General features: G+C 41.4%; 1 protein-coding gene across 8 annotated transcripts in view; it reads left to right on the plus strand.

Moving 5' to 3' along the window:
* The first annotated feature begins 309 nt into the window (after window positions 1-309).
* The window catches only part of COL14A1 (collagen type XIV alpha 1 chain), a 126106-nt gene continuing 107141 nt past the window's right edge, over window positions 310-19274 (plus strand). For 3 of the 8 annotated variants that reach the window (XR_011324122.1, XM_069779969.1, XM_069779970.1), the window contains exons 1-5: window positions 310-798; window positions 4648-4769; window positions 10490-10606; window positions 11725-11868; window positions 15111-15197. Coding sequence is in view for 7 of the 8 variants with exons in the window: in XM_069779969.1 (XP_069636070.1) it covers window positions 4682-4769; window positions 10490-10606; window positions 11725-11868; window positions 15111-15197 (436 nt within the window). In the remaining variant the exon portion in view is untranslated. The remainder of the gene's footprint in view (window positions 799-4647; window positions 4770-10489; window positions 10607-11724; window positions 11869-15110; window positions 15198-19274) is intronic. The other 5 variants (XM_069779967.1, XM_069779968.1, XM_069779964.1 and 2 more) reach the window with 3 other exon arrangements.

Here is a 19274-nt window from a genome sequence, read left to right on the forward strand (position 1 = left end):
GGCACGTTGTAACGACAGTTTTCATTCATCTCTTAAATTCTCGGGACTTCCAAACTTTGTGACTAGCAGCCTTAATTGTAGATTCAGTAGGGTATACCATAGGGTAACTCGTATTTCTGTATGAACAGAGATTCTGCAACTCCACGTCCCCACTGCAGTGTCTATGCATACGGCAAAAATGCGCATATGTACTACGAGGCTTTTAATCAAGGTTTATACTAAGCCAGACAAGTGCTGGAACACTTTAATATAAATGTTTCCCCGATGAATCATTCCTCCACACATCGCAATACCCGGCACTGGGGGATACTTGCATTCCAAGCCGTACCGCCGAGCAGGCACCTTCTAAATCATTTAAAACGCGGTGAACCAGGACCTTCGGGGAGAGGAACGTGAGTGGAAAGGTAGCAAAACCAGCCGAAAGCGGACACTGGAAAGCACAGCACCTGCACGCGCGACACCGCCCGAGCCCCCCCGCCCCCGCCGGCCCTGCCTCCCCGCGCACCTGGCCGCGCCCCCGCCGCGGAGGTCGGGCTCGGGGCGGAGGGTTGGATCGCAGGCATCGCTCGTGCCTCTTTTTTTTTTTTTTTTTCCCCCTTCTTTCCACCTTCTGCTCTATAACTGCCCGCCTCCTTTCACTACCCTTTCGCCTTATCAGATGCGGCGCAGCGAGGGGAAGAGCGGCCAGAAGGGAGGGAAGCGGCTCTCCCAGAGCCGTCTCGACGCCCGCAGCCCCGCGTGAACACGAGCGGCCGGGCCGTACCCCCACCGGCTGCTCCCCCGCTGATGCCCGCGCAGGTCGGTGTGAGCTCCGCTTCGTCTCCCTCGAGGGCTGGGGCGAGGCGGGCGGGGGGTCCGGGGCAGGAGCGGGAGCGGGAGTGGGAGTGGGAGCGCTTCCCACCCACCTGCCCGGCCACGGGAACGGCGCCCGGAGGGAGACTTGGGAGAAGGGAGGAGGAGATGGAGGGGTGGAAAGAGGCGAGCCCGGGGCGGGGGAGCCCCTTAGAAACTCGCGCGAAAGCCTTACTTTTAAAAATAATCATAACTGAAAAATAAACAGTCACACTTGAAAACGGAGGGTCCGGCCGCTGCCCCCCCCCGGGCGCATTCTCCCTCCCTCCCTCCTTCCCTCTCTCTCTCTCTCTCTCCCGCGGCGCGTCGAGGCAGATCGCTTCGCCGCGGCTCCTCCCGCCCGGCGCCCGGAGCGCGCTGCTGTAGCGGGCGGCTGCCCGGGCAGGCGAGCCCGCCCCCGCCGCGGCGGGCGGCTGCTGCCGGCGCGGGGGTTGCCGGCGGGCAGCCGCTGGGGTCTCACCGGGCCCGTCCCTCGCTTCGGGCTCGGCGGAGGGCAGCCGGCTCCCCGCCGTCCGCTTTCTCAGCGTGGGGGCTGGAACCCGCTTTCACACGGGAGGCCCGTGGGTGCTGGTGGCGGGGAGCGCCCCGAAGAGGAGTCGGGGCGGGGGGTCGTGAGCCGCGGCCCCTCAGGCCGGGCTGGAGCCGCGTGGCGGGGGGCTGCGGAGAGGCGGACGAAACGCGCCCACCGGGCCGTGCCAGCGCCGGCGGGTCCGCCAGACCCGGGACGGCGTCCCCGCCTCGCCGCCGGCCCCCTCCGCCGCCTTCCCGCCCTTCCCGTGTGGGGGCGGCGGCCGTGGCGGCGGGCCCGGCGGCTCTCTCGAGGCCGCGGCGGTGCCGGGGCAGGTCGCGCTCTTCCCTTCGCCCGGCGGGGACGTTAACCCGCGAAACGCGGGCCCGTTCCCAGGCGGCGGGTGGAGGCCGGGTCACGCCGCTCCATAAGGAGCCACCGAGATAGGGAGAAATAACCCCCGGGCTCCCATTCAGGAGGGCAGCGCCAACCCGCCCGGCCTGGGGAAGGGCGCCAGGCCTGTGCCGAGGCCGTACGGAGCAGGGAGGTGCGTGCCACGTTTCTCCCGCGCTGGGAGGCCTCAAAGGCAGGCCGTTCCCTCAGGAGAAGGTGCCTGTTGCCAGGCCGGTGCCGATGTCCCAGGCAGGCAGGCAGGCGTCCCGGCGCCCACCCGGGAGAGGAGCTGCGAGCACACGGGGGAGTGGGGCTCACCTCATGGGCAGGGCTCTTGGCTTGGAGGGTTTGGTCCCTGCTGCCAGGGCTCTTCTGTCAGATAACTGTTTTACCAAATAGTTAAGAAAAGGCGAAATATATAGAAAGCTGGAGGATATTCCTTTTTATTCCCAGATGATGTCAGCCACAAGGTGGCTGCAGACTGGTGGCTGCTTGTCCTAGTTAAGTGAACCTTGAAGTGCCGGTCACGGCAGAGGTGAACTTGTGCCTAGTTTATCCAGCGCCAGTTGTATGTATCGCAATAAATCTTACTTCTCTGTGCAATGGCTTTTCTCTAAAAGCAGCAGTAGAGAGTGTTTTTATGAAGGATTACCTGTCAGTATTTATAGCTCTTACTTGGGAGGAGGGTTTATATCAAATCTAGCAGATGGGAAATTGAGCTACCACTGTAAGTGAATATTTTAATGTCTGGGTTATTACATGGAAAGAAATCCGCACATTGTCAGCGGTGACTGCATTGAAGAATGAGCTATGTTATGTTCTTTGAAGCATCTGCCCTTACTTGCTCCAGGTTGTATACCCGAGTGAGGGGAGAAGCATCGATACCCAGTGTGAGATACACAAGGGGTGGATTTCAGACTGTTTAAGACTTAACTCTCTTCGTTCTTCCTATTGCCCGTCACTAGGCAACTGTCTGCTGACTGTGCTGACTCGTCTGGATCTAGTCCTTGGGTGTCTGACTCTTTGTGTTCATGTAGTAGGAAGCCTGGACATTTTGCTCGGCTTTCTGAATTCCATCTAGAGGATGTGTCCTAAGAACCGGGCGTAGCAATACCTAAGTTTCTGGTGCACATTTTTGTTATTGGATCTAGCTATTTGCCTCTGTCTTGAGAGATTTATACTGTAAGAGATAGATTCAAAATATATATTTAAGTAGTGTGGAATTTGTTGATAATTTGACTAAAACTTAGGTAACCTCCTGTGGGGATGGAATTCACAATGATTGAGCCTCCTATATATTTCTAGGTGGCATATCAAGCATTCATGATTGGGATTTGCAACAGTAGACCTACCAAGTCCTGGGATAACTATGGCAAACTGCAAATACTTGAAGAGAGAAGGAGATGTAGGTCTTATCCTCTTATCTGTTTATTAATGGTTGAGGTGCTTCAATCTGCCTTTTATATTAGATAGTGGTTGAACCACTTGCTTTGTGCCTTCCTCAGAAGACAATGAAAACACAGAAGGCAAATTCAATGATGGTATGTTGGGAATATTAAAGAAAATGACACAGGAGGTAAATGGGAGGACCTGCAACGCAGAAATACATAAACCAAAATTTACCAAAGTAAACCTTCAAATGCTGACTCCTTGTTGACAGTAAGAAATCTACTATTAATTATCTTAATTTAATTCTCCTGTAAAATAGTAACAGGAGAGGGCAGCAAAAATTCTTCCTGGCTCAGAAAATTGACTAAACTGGTGCAGTAAAGTTGAGTGATAGATAAATGTTTATAAGCATGATGTTATGAACATGTTGATGTATCTTGAGAGGTGCTTCTATATATGTTGAATAACTGTACTGGAAAGTGTTAAAGGCCAAGTTCAGATAATGAAATTTGTACTCGTTTAAACCTAGCTTCTGTGGGACAGATAAATCACTCCTTCTGGAACTTGTTCTTTGGCACCAGAATTGCTTCCTGTAACCCAATGAGTTCACGTAGGACTACCCTGAGTGTTCATATAGTGCTGCACTCTAAAAGTGTTGATGTTCGTAACTGATTAAGTTAGAGTATTTTTGACCATGGTATTACCTACAAATGGAATTAATGCTTACTCAGCTGATACCCTGCATACCTTCTGAGCTGTGTCTGCTTTAGTCACTGTAAGTGCTGGGTAGTACAACAGAGCACAGAGTAAGTCAAATAAGACAGAAAAAGGAAAAATAGAGTAGGCTGTAGAGGACAGTGAGAAGAGGACTTGTGTTTCCTCGGAACAAAGTTCTGCCTTTTTTGACAACTGATGTGGAAAATTGCTCAGTTGAACTCATCAATGATTATTTCACTGCAGTTATTGAGTCCATGCATTTGCTATTTTATGGTAGGCTTGCAGGGCAGTTCTCATTTTTTTTTATTACAGAATCCCAAAATACGTAATTTAACATCCCATTCTGGATGCTTTCTGGATATAAAGTAGATAACAGTTTCAGTCGTACTTTGTTATCAAGAGCTTCAGCTTCAGAGTTGTCTACCACAGGTATCTTGATAAGGTGCTTGCAACACTGGATTGTATAGAGATATCCATTTTACCTTGTTATACATAGCAAACTCTACTTCCAATACTCATGCAGGCTTAGCAAAGAATATCAGTTTTCTCTTTACATGGGCTGAATTTTCAGAACTGTTGAGTGGCCCAAATGGTGTTCTTCGTCCCTTTCAGGTAAAATATGCTTTAGTTATAAAACTGCTGTCAGGATGAAATCTTGACTCTGCTGATGTCTATGGCAAATTCCCAATTTTTTTTAATGGAATCCAGATTTTTGCCCACACTCTTCATTAAAGTGGATGCCTTATCATTGCAGGTCAAGTAAGTCTTTTTGTTCTATGTGTTTTCAGACCTGCTGATACTGTGTGTATTGAGGGGAAGAAGATGCTTTGTCGGTATGAGATACAGAGCTGTTTCTTCTTGGCTTTTTTAGCTGTCACAGCTTTCTTCATCAGTGATGCCCAGGGCCAAGGTAAGTCATAAATAAGATGATGGAGCTTTTCACTCTGATGTACAGAAATAGACTTTCTTATTCCAAATGCAAGTGTTACTTCCCTCTTTGTAGGATGTGGATCCAGTACTACTGAAATGAAGCAGGAATTTTGCTGCTGATCTTGGTGGGGGAGAGGGTAGAATTACATGTTCATATGTGCTCTTTGAACTTAGTATCTCAAATAGCATCTTTTTTCAAATTCAGGTGTCTCAAAATGAGTTATATGGAACATTTTTTTTAACTCTTATTTATATGGAAGTACTGATCAGAAATTGTTGTGACTGTCCTCTATGTAATCAAGTAAGTTTGAAGGTCCAGCTATGATACTAAGCTTGTATGGAATATATATATTTTTTTCTTTGTTGGAACAGTAGCTATTTTAACACATCATACAATATTGCACAAGACTGTTAAATGTCACAGACTCCTTCTGCAGCTTTTTTTTTAAATCTCCTTTGTGGGTATTAAAGACACTGCTGAGATTGTTAGGCTTAAATACTTGTTGGATCGTATTGACAGTGGTTTGACTTCTAGAGAAAATTTATCGTATTGCTTGGGGAAGAAGGGAGGAAGAATGCCAATGAATTTTTTATGATTTCTAAAGAAAGATGTTTCTCTCAACTTTATATTTATGTAATCCCTTTGACATGAGACTGCATAGGCGTAACTGGGAGCAGAATTTGATCCTGGGTCTCTTCTAAAACATCTTGTATAATGCGTTATTCATGAGCACATTTGGAGAGTAGTGGTAACTTGAGGCCTTCCAAGTTCTGGTAAATGCAAATAGCTGTGCTGTCCAGTCTGCGTGGCACTCAAGTGCTGGGCAGGCATGCCATCTTGGATGTTTGGGAATCTGCGAGCGTTTTACAAGCCTCTCCCAGAACATAGGGACACATGTAAGCAGTAATATTTAATGTGGGTGATGTGAGGTGAATGAAGAAATACATGTTCCCAGTGTTCAACACATCAGTTCTGGTCAGAAATGAGGTCCAGAATGTTTGTGACTTAATGAGCCAATAAAGCAAAGCATATGGTTAGTCGTCTCTCTGTGTATTTCAGTACTAATACATATGGTTAAGATTTGCAAAAGAGGATTGGGGATTGAGATCCATCTCCAGAAAGTTTTGCAAGATTCCTTGAGCTTGGAAAACCATACTCTTCCTCCCACTCTTTTTTTTTTTTTTTTTTTTTTTCTTTTAAACATTGGTTTAATCGGTCATATATAAGGAAGAAAACTCTCATACTATTAATACAATGAAATGAAGGTCAGAGAGAGTTTTTTCCACAATCATCACACCAGCAGAAGCTAGAGTTGGTGTACTTGATGAATAAAGAACAATACTTCCCTTGTTCTTACACTCTTTCAGCAAGCATCAGCTGCTGAATGCTGTCAGCAATGTGATACTAAGCTAAGTGGACTATTGACTTGGCCCAAAATGTCTGTTATGTTATTGAATGGGGTGATACAAAGTCTCTATTCCATGTTCACAGAATAAAAATATCTCTTGCTACACTTGAAGTAATAAGATGTTTCTCAAATCTTGTCTTTTCTCAAGGTTGCCACCCCTTGCAGTAAACTCTTCATGCAGCTGGCTAACTATTTACAATTTAATACAGCACTAACAGTATGTTTGTCTGTTTTAAGAAATTGTACACTGCCAAGTTGTAGGAAGAGCTGGTATTAGTTCCAGCTTGTGTTTCCTTCCTTTGGCATAGATGCTCAGGTAGAGGTGTGTAATGTGACTTCTTGGAAAGGAGAATATGTTTGGGAGGCTGAAGTCAACATGCCTGAAGCTACAATTATTCCTTCAACTGAGGAGTTACCTGCATTGAGCTACATGTTTTTATCTCATTTATTGCCTGAATACCTTAAAAACCACATAGTGCCATTCAGTTTTTACTCAGCAATTATTCTTTCATCACTGCTGTTTCTTCCTCATTCAGCATAATGTCACTTAAACAACAGCAACCAAAAAATCCAGCTTTTGTCTACTTATGTTCTTATATAGTACACAAAAATAGTGGTGGGCAAGAAAAAGACTTCAGAATTTTCCATTTATTCATAAAGTAACTTGCTTTAAGAATTTTCCTTCTGTATTTAAAGATGGAAACTTTTCTTTGTGTACCAATTATTTCCATGTGTTACTAATGTAATTGCTATGTAATTGCAGTGCATATTAACTTGTTCAATTCTTATGACAAAAGTAAATTGGAAGCCACAAAGTTTAGTTGGTATCCAATCTTAGACTATTGGATGTCTTAGAGAGCTGCACATACGCAATTTATGGTATTTTTCCTTTCCATTAAGGTATGGAATAGTTCAAAACACTCTTTCCCTAGTTGTCCACAAGAGTCATGTATTTGGAGTGATAATTTATCTGGTGACATAAACCAAAGCCTTGAACTTGTCTGTAGTTTTCTTTTGGGTGACTGCTCTAATGTTGCTGACGGCCATTCACTTTTGCATTCCTGTAAAACCACTTAACGAGCTCTAGCTACTGATTTTTATCAGTTAACTGACTCAGCTTGGATTAATTTTTTTCCCTTTCTGCAAGAAGTGAGATTTTGTTCCACAGACAATAAAGGTCCAAAGAAATAAAGATATCCTCTTCAGGTTGGTGAATGTGTAGTAATTCCCATCAATATTTTGTTGTCTGTTCAAGTGTTAGATTTTTAACTTCCTTAGCTATATGTACTTTTCTATGCCAGAACGTTAGTCTTTGCACGACTAAGACACAGTTGAGTATCTCTCTCTGGTGAATAATTCTTTTATTCCTTATGGTTAATTGCTGTGTGGGAATGTCCATTCCACTGCACTGCCACCTTTGATACAAAAAGTACCCAGTGAAAATTGACTAGTTATGTAAAGACTGTTCTGGCACAACTTTTCTAGTCTTTCACATTGTAACTCTGTAGTAAACAGAAAAACTTTTGGTGATTGTGTCCTTCTTTGCTTGTAAGATCTGTGATTGTTTTTTAAGGGCTCCCAAAATTTACCTGGTTTGGTGATGGCTAATAGCAATTAGACCAGAACTATGCTTCTTTGTTAGAAAGTGCTTTCATAAACTGTTAAGTAGAAAGTAGAAGAGAATGGAATGACAGGGGAAGGAAAAAGATGGCAGAGAAAACAAATTCTGAAGTTCTAAGCCATGATTTTTTTTTTGTCAGTCCTTGGTGTTACTTTGTTGCTCTCTGCTCTGCCTCTTAATCCCCATACAAATTTACCACTTAATCTGGGTAAAATCTGTAGCATTTTATGCATACTGTCACTGTTCAAAAATTTATTTGCTATTCCTTAGATGAAATAAATAATAAAAGGAATTGCATATTTTGCAAACTTCCAGGTATGATTTGTCACTCTTGGTTCATTCAGTCCCAATTCATTGTGACTTGCGTATAGCTCAAAGACGGAATGAATCTTGAGAATGAATTAAAAGCTGTAATCCATAAGTACAGTCTGCTTGGCTTTCAAAACTTTTTGCCATAGTCTCTGTCATTTTATTACAATCATAGCATGCTGAATGTTCTTGCAGAAACCTGCCCAGAAAAACATTTTGCAATACAAGGGCCAAATTTTCAAAGAACTGGTTTTGTATTTGCAGTGATTCCTACACACACTCTTGCTTGCAGCCTGTCTTTCTCTAAACTTCAGGGAGGTGACAGGCACTCTGAAGACTAGGTCTGACAAGATTGTGCCCAGCAACTGGGGAAATGCACTGTTTGAGTGTAAGCCCAGTGCTGCAAATCAGAACAGTTTTGAGTGTGTGGAATTGGTGTGCTACCTGCGGTGTGCTACCTGCTGTTTCTGTCCTCTTGCCTCTCTTCTTGAGCTTGTTCTCTGAAGTCTTTGAGAATGTGGAGGTGTTACTAAGCTGTTCTTGGTGCTTACGTACTCTCTGTTCTGCGTTCTGGTGTTAAGTCCCTTAAGGCAGAGAACTGCAGAACGTGCCTTTAGTCTGGCAAAACTGTCCCTTATGGATTGAGAGGCTGGGTGCAAGGGAATACATCTCTTGTATTAAACCTCCAGATTTTTACTTCTAAGACCCAAAATGTTTTTAACAGTAGAAGACATGAAAAAAACATGACCCCAAATCTCAAAAAAACTACAGCCTGCCTCTTTCCTTCTTCTTTCTTCCCCCAAGCTGTTGGAAAAAGGAGCATGTAGGAAAAACTAATCTGTTCAGGACAGGTCTTTGGCTGCTGCTAGTGCCAGAGCTGCATTGACTGTAGCAGGTCAAATGGAGAGGCCAGAGACTGTTGGCTAGCACATTCGGCCTGTTGACTCAGATGTTCTGTATGCTGTAATCCTTATCTCAGAAATATCATGAGAACTCTTGGTATATTATATCTAGTGGACCAACCAACTGTGGGCATAAGCCTAGTCAGTTAAGAGCTATCTTGGGTCCAGGGGAAAAGAAATTGCCACTTCCCCCCTTCAGATAATTTCCCTTATTTCTTAGACTTACTAACAGAAACTTTAAGGGTGGTGGTGGCAGAAACACCAATGGTTTGGAAAATGAAGGAGAAATTTCAGGGGGCTGTGGAGGTAGAGGGAAGAGGAGGAGTAAAGTTCATGGAGGAGTTTGTTAAGCTTTTCTAGCCCTTTCTGTTGTTCAGCCTCTAGGTAACTTCCCTGGCTGCCTTTCGCTCTAGATCAGTTAGTTCTGCGAGCCGAACCCAGTTCAAATGTATAAAGAGTTCCCCTTATTGGCAGCCTTGGATACCACAGGTTGTACAACTGGCAGCTCTGCCTCAGTTATTTGCTGTGAAGGAGCTATGTGGCTCCCTGAAACAGAGCAGAAATGCTATGTAGATGTGTTGTCCAGCATTTCTGGAGCTTGCCCGAGCAGAGGGATGCAAAGCTGTGAAAAACTAGTTTATGTGCATAGATACAAAGTTGCTGACGCTGCAGTAAGAAGTAGGGTGGATTTTCCATTTGTTCCTCTGTGCATTGCTTCACTGAAATATCACCTCTTAATCTTTTCGTGCTTTTATTCATTTCGCCTGCTGCTTCTATTTGAAACCTAGGCGATGGCACAATATAAATAGAAGCCAGATTTGCTTACCATCCAGATTGCCCCTGTCTAAATCTTGACTAGCCTGTTCATGCCTTCTAGTCTTGAATGAGACTGAAGCAGTGCTTGCAGCTGGGCCAGTTTGTGTGCTGCTTAGGCCAGGTTTGCAAATTGGGCAGCTGATGTTCCCTCTGCCTTGTGCATGCCTATCTTTCCTCTTGGTTATTGTCTCTTCACAAGGCTTTGAAAATTTGGCCCTGAGTGACCTTAAATGTGGGGAAACACCCATGGCAATGCGAGGTAAAGGAGGCTAGGTAATGCATATCATCAGTGTAAGCAAGGAGAGCAATTTTAATTCCCATATATTAACAAAGAGCATTTTTATTACCAGCTTTGCCTGCTAAACTAGAGTCTTAACATCTAACACTGTTTGTCTTTCTGTCCTCTGCTGTTAGGTTGTTAGTTTGTTTTTATAAAGAGATAAATAAAAGGTATGTCTGAGGGAAGTAGTGCACCTGGGGATGTCATTTTACAAACTAATAAACTGATGTATGTGACATTTTGAATAACTTGCATCCTTTATCATCAAAGTTTTGTGTTGTCTTCCTGTATGTGTTTATGTTTGTTTAAAATTGGCGGTTGTTTTTATTTGAATTTAAAATGTTGTTTTCTTTCCACTTGCAGTGTCCCCACCAACAAGACTAAGATATAATGTAGTCAATCCTGACAGTGTACAGATCTCTTGGAAAGCCCCCAAAGGGCAATTCACTGGATATAAGCTTCTTGTCACTCCAAGTTCAGGTAAAACAAAAGTCTGTATGTTCTCTTTTAAGGTGAAAGGACTGTCTTCCTAAGGCTGAACAACTTTTCAGAGGCTAGGGTCATCCTTCAGGGCTAAGGAACTCTAAGCAAGCAGTTGATAATGGAGTATTGGCTGGTCAACAGAAGAGAGAAATCAGTCTCACCAGAGGGTGGTCATAGGCATAGAATATGGCAATCAAATGCTTAAGGTAGTAGATGTGGGTGGATGCTAGTTATGCTTCGTATGTAGTCCTTGGTAATTGTCACTGATCATCTGTCTTTACCTTTCTTCCAGTGGGGTGTAAGGATTTCTAGGAAGTGTTCAAAGGAGAGCATAGGAACCCTATTTCAGTCAAAGCTTTGGGGTAGATCTCCGTGGGCTTTCTCCCATAGTGAGCTCCCCAGAAAAGACCAAAAAGATTTTAGACCAAACCTTGAAAAAAACCAAAACAAAACACAAAACCTTTTAAATTTTTTTTTGAAGACTTGAAATGTAAAGATAGGCAACAAAGTGGCTGTATCAGGCTACCTGTATAGAGGCACTACTTCTGTATGTATTTAGATATAGATACACTTTTAACATACAGCTAAAATACATATTTGTACATATGTGTAGATGATCTTTATATATATGTATGTATAGAAATGTTTAATATTTGTATTTATACACAAGAATTTCCTTGCTCAGAGGAGGTGGGCAAAGAGGCTATTCAGAGATGATGTGGGTATGATGGGGTGAGAACTGGCAGCCAATCACAGAGCAGTGTGAAAGCCTGTGGGTATGATGTTACCAAATTTGACAGCTGTTTGTCAAATGTTTCGTTCTTCCTTAATTAATAGTTTTGCTGGACACTGTGGCTATTCCATGAGGCCCAGATACAAAGGCTGATTAATTGATCTTAGAGTGTTTCTATCTAAGAAAACTGTTCCATGCCTTTGGTCAGGCTGCCTGACTTCTTACTTTTGTGGGATGTCCTCTGGCCTGGCTGTGTGGGTGGTCCCAAAAGTGGGAACACTTGGGTCATTGTACAGCTTGAGATAGTTGTAAGTTATTACATTTACCATGCTATAAGAAAAGCAAAGTTGTGTATTTGTGGGTTTTTTCTTTTCTGTTACAGGTGGAAAAACCAATCAATTAATTCTTCAAAACACTGCAACCAAAGCAATTATACAAGGTCTTATTCCAGATCAAAACTATGCCCTTCAGATCATTGCATTCAGTGAAGACAAGGAGAGTAAGCCTGCACAAGGCCAGTTCAGAAGTATGTGTCTTTTTATGCCTGACATGTGGAATTTATCAGATATTTAATGTAACTTTTGAAATTGTAACAAAGTCTGACACAAAGGGGGACAATGGAAAAACAGTTTCTTCTGTGGTGGAAGGCTAATCAGAGCCACAGATTTTAACTGGTACGTAGACAGCTGGAGGCCTGAATTGATCGAGTCAGTCTTGCACAGGAGATTCTTGCTTTCGGCTATCTTTATTTCCACTGGTTTGGAATTCCTTTCTTCCCCATTCTGTTATGAAATTAGCCAGTATCTCGTGAAGAAGAATCTTCAGTGAGCAGAAACGAGAAGGGAAGTGCTATATTCTGATACTTAAAAAATTTCCTTCTCTTCTTCCAACTTTTTATTAAAACATTTTTATAGCTGTGCCAACTGGCAACTAGTTGCTAGTTCAATGATACTATGAAAGGCTGAATTCTTACTGGTCTTCAGCTGTTAAATATGTTTACAAATTACGTTTAAGACTTTTTTTCTGACCTACACATACTCTTAATGTCTATATCATAGTGATATATGTGTCTTAGCTGATTTGTTTTGATCTGCATCTTAAACAGTTTAGTTAAGTATGGTCAGTGGAGATTTGGTTGATAAAGACAAAAATGTGACAGTCTGGGATTACAGATGAAAGCCTACTGAATTCCCTTAACACTGAATATTTCTTACTGTCATTGCTAAACCACCTTTCTCTTAGAACTGGCACAAGATAAAATATGCTGCTTGCTTGATGTGGTGTGTGTCAGAGTCTTTCTAGCTTTTCATCACTGCAACTGTGTGTTTACTACTTTAAGTTCTATCCCGGTTAGGAAACCCATGAAATCACAGATTACTTTAACATTGAAGGGCAGCCCACAGAAAGCTACACCGACTTCTATAATATTAGCTGTGGCTGTTTTTTAAACTACCTCTATTCTTCAGGAAAAGTAGTGCTGGCAACTTGATTTAAGAATAAGGGTGTTATGTTCTATTTAGTGTACTTTGTCTTTGCTGCAGGTGAAAACATGTAGTAGTTAATGAGGCTGGAGTTTCATTTGACAATATGATACCTTGCATGAGTAAAACCAGATACATCAGGTATACAAATCCTTTTTTGCTATCCTGTATTCTATGGTTTTTTCCCCTTCTCTGACAAGTGGTTGCTAATTCTTGAGATGAAAAAAGGTCAAACATATACAAAGCTTTGAGAATATCCTCTGGTTTAGTGCATTGGAAGTATGCTTTTAATGCTGCTGAGTTGTAACTGATGTACAAAGAATTCTCAAGCCTACAATAAAATTCTATTGTTGAAAGAGTATTCTTCTTTATATAGTCAGGTATACTTTCTTATTTTAGTGCTGCTTATAAGTTATTGTACATAGTATGTAATTAACAAAGATCACTTGGAAATTTTTTCCTTTTAAAATGCAGCTGTAAAATCATGCACTAGGTAAGTTTTCTTGTCTGTGCAAATAAGTAACACTGGTGTTGTCTTTTCTGTTCTTCCTATGTGGTTAGAATTTTGACAATTAGAAATGGTTTTCCCAAACCAGAAATCTCTGTCAGGATGTAACCAACTTGTCTTCTATGAGCATTTTCAGACTTTTGTACTGTTTCTCTGGAGATTTGCTGCTCAACAGCACTAGTGTTAGAGGAGGCCATCAAGCAGCTCCTTAGCTTGCTCTTAGCCTTTTCTCAAAGGAATGCTCTTAGAAGGCTAAGCAATGACATCCTTTTTGACTAGTATTATTCTGGTAATTTAATGTCTTTTATTTTAGTTGGAGACTTGTTTAGGTAAGGATTAAACTCAGAATTCTGAGTAAGACCTGGCATCATCATGGCTTTATCTGTAACCCAGCTAATAACCAAAATCTACCTTGGTAAAAGCTGACTCCTCAACAAGCTTGTTGACCTGAATTTTCTTCTGAACCAGTTTCACAACCATTTGCTAAAGGTAGAGGTGATGTACAGGTACACAAACTGTGTTAGTAAGGAGAGGAGTCAAAACTTCAGCTATTGTTTTTTTTTTTTTTTCCCCACCAGTTTTCCTACCTCTATACCTGGAGCGTGAGGGTTATCACACTGAGAAGGTCACACTCGGATGTTTGACAATGGCTTGTTGTCTTCCTAAGACCTTAAGATGGTCTTGTGGTTACATTTTGGATTAGAACTTAGAGCACTCTTGGCTGTTTCAGATATTCTATGTACTGTTGAGTAAATTAATGAAATGCATTTGACTTTGGTTCCACTTCTGTAAAACAGAATACTTGTCTATTTTATATCATATGTTTCAAGAGACAGATAACCTTCTTTCACCCTCTCACAGTGTTTTTTGAGTGATGTAGCACAGACAGACTCTGATCCTGGCTAAGACTCACTGCCTGCTTGGATGAATGTCAGTCATAATCCAGCTCTACATAAAATAAAGATTTTAATTGGAGTAGAATTTTATTTTCTATGAAAGATATTCTCTGTTTCATTCTTTTAAGCTGTTCCTGGCCATTGTAGACAGCTGGGGCGTTGACACCAATTAGCGTTCCAAGGAAATTCTGAAAGGGTTTTTTTTTTCTAGTATGTGACTTTAGCAATGATTTTACCAGAATCTTTCAGACTATGAGTAGAGCGATACTGGCTACTAATGTAATATTAGGAATTGCTAATCAAGCTGGGTTCTGCTTGACTGTTATGAGAGATCTGGGACATAATAAGGTAGGTATCCCACCCACTTGTGGGACAGGACACTGTTGAAGTCTGAGCTTTGGAGCAACTTTGCTCTCATGGGAATATTTGGTGCCCTGAACACAGATTTGGGCATGGGATCTAAGCTGATTCTTTGAAGGGATAATGTAACAGCTGGCTTATGTGCTTTTGTGTTAAATGACTTGGAGTGGAACTCTGCAATGCTGGACTTACCCCAGCTAGCTTTGCCAATTTTCTGGACTATATTTCCAGTACTGGATCTTGTCAGCGTGGGCTTAGGTGCTGATGTCACTGTATTTGGACTCTCCTTGTGTGAGGAGAGTCACTTTCGAGAACTTTAATGATGATAGGATGGGGAAAGATTCATAAAAAGAATAAACCCAAAGGGAGGGAGGGAAAACCCAATAACAGTCACTTGTTACCTAAGCATATTGCAAGATGTTGCGTGCAACTTCTTTATCTGGCAGAAGAAAATTACATGCTTCTGACTGCACTGCTTCTAGTTTGACTGATTTTTTTTTTTTTCTCCCCCCTTACTTTTCAGTTAAAGATATAGAGAGAAGAAAAGAAACGAGTAAATCCAAGGTGAAGGATCCAGAAAAAACAAATGCGAGTAAACCAGCTCCAGAAGGTCAGATCATAACACATATGACTTGTGTGATATTCTGAAAATAATCAACTTTTTTATATAACTTGGCCATTGTATAGATTTTCTTTAAGTCAGTACTTTAAGTCTGGTTCCCAGGGTTATGTTAAACAGAAGGGAAAAATCAGTATTTTCAGGAATATTGGAGAGTTGCTGCAAGAGAAGTATTGCTTTTAGTTCTGTGTTTTGCTTTACCACTTTATACAGTAAGGACTAAATACCACCATGAACAGCATAAAAGCAGTCTTTGAACCTGTATTAAAAAATCATGTTGCCTGTACTTCCCCACTGGGTGCACTTTGAGTAGTGAAAGAAGTGCTTGCGTGTGTATATATGTAATAATAATTTCATATCATCTTGGCAGCAGGACAGACTTGCAGTAATAATTCCCATCTAAGGTCAAATTGGTATTATTGTATTATTAGGCACATAATAACTTGATAACTCTGTCTGAATGTAGGTCATATATATGAAAACATTTGAAATATTTTGTCCAGTTGCAAGGAGCCAATCTTCTGGTGAAACATGATATTGCTTGTCATGAGAAGCTTGTCTAGTATGGACAGGAAAATCTATTTCAAGCTTAATATATAACTCTATTTCCTGTTATTCTAAAATTCAAATAACATCTTATTTATGAAGTAACCCCAACAGTAATTATTCCCTTCAGAGGTTATTTATGATGTACAGAACAAGCACAGACGAGAATAGCTTGCTATGACCTTAAATAGTCTCTCTGTGAATAAATTGGACAGTTTCAAGGATCCCATTTCTCCCATCTCTTTTAGCTCTGTCTCCTACTAATGCAAGTATCAAAGACCTCACCCAAAGGTTCTTGAAGCCCATGCAAATTTTTCTCACTTCAGTGGGTTTTTCTTCTTACCATACATACTTGCGTCATGTTGTATTTATTAACACTGTACAAATTTGTTTCCATACAGCATTTCTCAAGCCAAAGCATCCTTCAATTCATCACATTGGGTGCATTGAGGAGAATGTTCGCTAGTATTTACAACACTTAAAGAATTAAGTTATACCTGCTAGGGCATGATGGGGTAGTGGATAGATGATCTTTCTTTCATGTGTAGAGGAAGACTGAGTTGGAAGAAATGAGAGAACTAAAGAAGGAAAATGTGATTTGTTTTCTTAATGAAGGACAAGTGATAAAAGTTGAAGGAGGGAAAACTGGGCCTGTAATAGGAAAATGTTGATTAACTGCAGACAGAGGAAAGTGTCTGCCAGACTGTGGGAGAGGATTTATGCTTTTTCAGGGAATAGGGGCAAAAACACAGTTGGCAAGAGGAGATTGGATCTGCAGTCTCTCCACTTTTAGGATTCTTGTTTACTTGAAAAGTCTTTAGCTCAATCACTTTCCTCCTCCCTGCACAACTTTTTACTCATCTAAACTTCAGTTGTATTGGGGCAGTTTGTATCAGGGCAAAATACACTTCCATCCAGCACTTGTGAAAAGCTATTGCCTTACACTTACTGTAGCAGGTTTTACTAGAAAACTAGGGTATATATTTGAGAGAAAGGCAAAGGTTACAAACTTCTTGATCAGCAAAAATGACCAAAAAGAAAAAACGTTGTGCTAATTTTTATGAATTCTTGATTTTGTTTAGCTCTATTCCCAACCCAGCTATATTTTAATGTAAAGTAATAGACTTTTTTCCTACTGTCTAGCTATTGCATATTTCTTCCCTTTGCGCAGTATAACGATTATTCAAAGTGATGGAGATTCCAACTGAATGACTTCAGTGGGAGTAGAGTGAGAGTCCAAGCAAAAACGTTCTGCAGAAATAACAGCATCAGCAAAAAATGTGTAGCTGGGGTAGAAGTGAATTCAGAACCAATACACAAAGAGTAATGGTATCAAAACTTTCCTAGTTTAATATATAAAGACTGTTCCACCTCAAATTGAAATTGGATCAGAAAAAAAAAAAGGAAGAGTCTGTGAAAGAAATGGATTAAAGAAATAAGAGCAAAATTTTATGGCAAAACCATGAAGAATAACTTGATCCTCTGCAGATGTTTGGCAGGAAATTATTTGAGTATGACCAAATGAATTCAGGCCAGCAGTTAATTGGTTTCATAACAATTTATTATGTGGCTAAATTTGGTGGATTTAATAGCAACCCTGCTTCCTTCTGTGGCTGTGTTATATACTTGATCAAGTTGGTAAGACCTTAAGAGTTAACAGTACAAAAGAAATTATTAGGTAGTATTGTATCGTATCTGAAAACAAGAGCAATCTTTGCCCACAGAACAAATTGAAAACAACTGTTGTCCAGATTGGTATTGTCAGTGGTTGTGGCTTCTGCTCTTGTCTTGATTGAAAGAATAGCAAAAGCCTATTTTACCGTTTCTGCAAGTATTAGAGTCAAGTTTTGATGTAAGGAGGTAACTTCTGTGAACATCTGCGCCACTTGTTACAGAAGGATGTTTACATAAGAAGAAACTAGAGTGTCTTTGCAAGCCTTAGAAAGGCAGAAGTCATCAGTCATTCTTCTGCATATGGAGAATTTTCTGGCAAAATTCTCCAGTGTCAATATTAGGACAGGTTTTGCAGTTAGGCCAGAAAATCTGAAATCAATGTTTTGGGACAAAACTAATAAAGCACAGCAATACACTGCTCAGTGTGTATGAAAAATCATGTGGACTCTCTCAATAATGCAAGGTCCAGTTTGTGCATTATAATAACTCATGTATCCTGCTGATTTTCCTGAAAGGCACAAAAGGCACATAATCATAGACATTTGTTGTTTATAAATACTTAGCTAATATACTTGCTTCAGGGTCACATAATAAACCACAGAAATTTCACTTTCAGTTTCAGTGGGACAAAGATTTCACCATAACCCTTCTGCTCATAGAAACTAGCTCCTCATTAAGAAATACAAGATGGATAACTATGTTAATGATTCCAGATGGTTTCAAAGCTTCTCACTCTTATTTGCATCTGTGGTTTGGAGGACTGATTCTGCAGTGGTGTCCACTGTTTGATTGCCAGCTGTCTGATGCTCTAGGTAGTGCTGGGAGGTATGGATGTCTTCTCCTAAACTCCCAAATCTACTTTTTTCTTCTGTCCTTAAATTAGATTGTACTTGGGTTTCACTCTGTCTTTCTGGAACTCTGTCAGTGGCTTGTGTGGCTTGCTAGTAATTTTTCCAGCAGCTTCAGTAACCTAGATTAAAATTTTCCATCTATTCTGTCCTGCCCATTCAAGTAGTTTGAAAAGATTTGCTCCTTTCTTTCCTGCTCAAAGTACTATGCTCTTATCTCAAACAAACCTCCAGTGTATATCCAGTAATGTCATTGTGCCAAATTAATTCAGGTTTAATGTCTAGCACTCATCCATCAAATGTTCACTTTATATTTGATTTCCAGAAACCTTCTCTAGTTCTTCTGCACAACCGCTTTCAAGTCTTGACTCTCCTTTCTATATTTTTCAGTTTTCAGCTTACTGATTTATTGCTGCTGTGCACGCTTATATTAATAATGTCAGAAGCCTTTTCTCTTTCTCTCTGTTGAGATAAAGCTCACAGACTCAGCTGCTTTCAGCCCGCACTGATATTTGAGTACTTGTACCTTGGCGCTTCTCCAACTCCCTCATGTACAAAGCTCCTTTCTGTACAGCGACAGGGGTTAATACGTTCTGTGCCTTCTCAGATGTTTTACAGTTTCTCAGAGAGCTTCTATGAGTGATTCTCTAATCAAATCCCTTTGGGGAGGGGAGAATCACAATGTTTTGACTATCTCCTGTGGCAAATATACGACTATATTCTTTCTCTGCAGAGTACTTCTCTGTGTGTCTGAAATGTTTTTAGCCACCCATTTCAATAAAACCAACAAAATACTGAGGGCCAGTTTTATCTTCTTGCTTGTGGACTTTATTTTGGGGATTTTTAGTTGAGAGGTGTGGTAAATTAGCCTAGGCTAGCAGCCAAACTCCCACCTAGCTGCTTGCTCACTCCCCTCCCCAGCAGGACGGGAGAGAAAATGGGAAGAACAGGAATGAAAAAGCTTGGGGTTGAGATAAAGACAGGGAGCCTGCCTACCAAT

Source organism: Haliaeetus albicilla, chromosome 3 (genome assembly GCF_947461875.1).
Source record: "Haliaeetus albicilla chromosome 3, bHalAlb1.1, whole genome shotgun sequence".
Lineage (NCBI taxonomy): Eukaryota > Metazoa > Chordata > Aves > Accipitriformes > Accipitridae > Haliaeetus > Haliaeetus albicilla.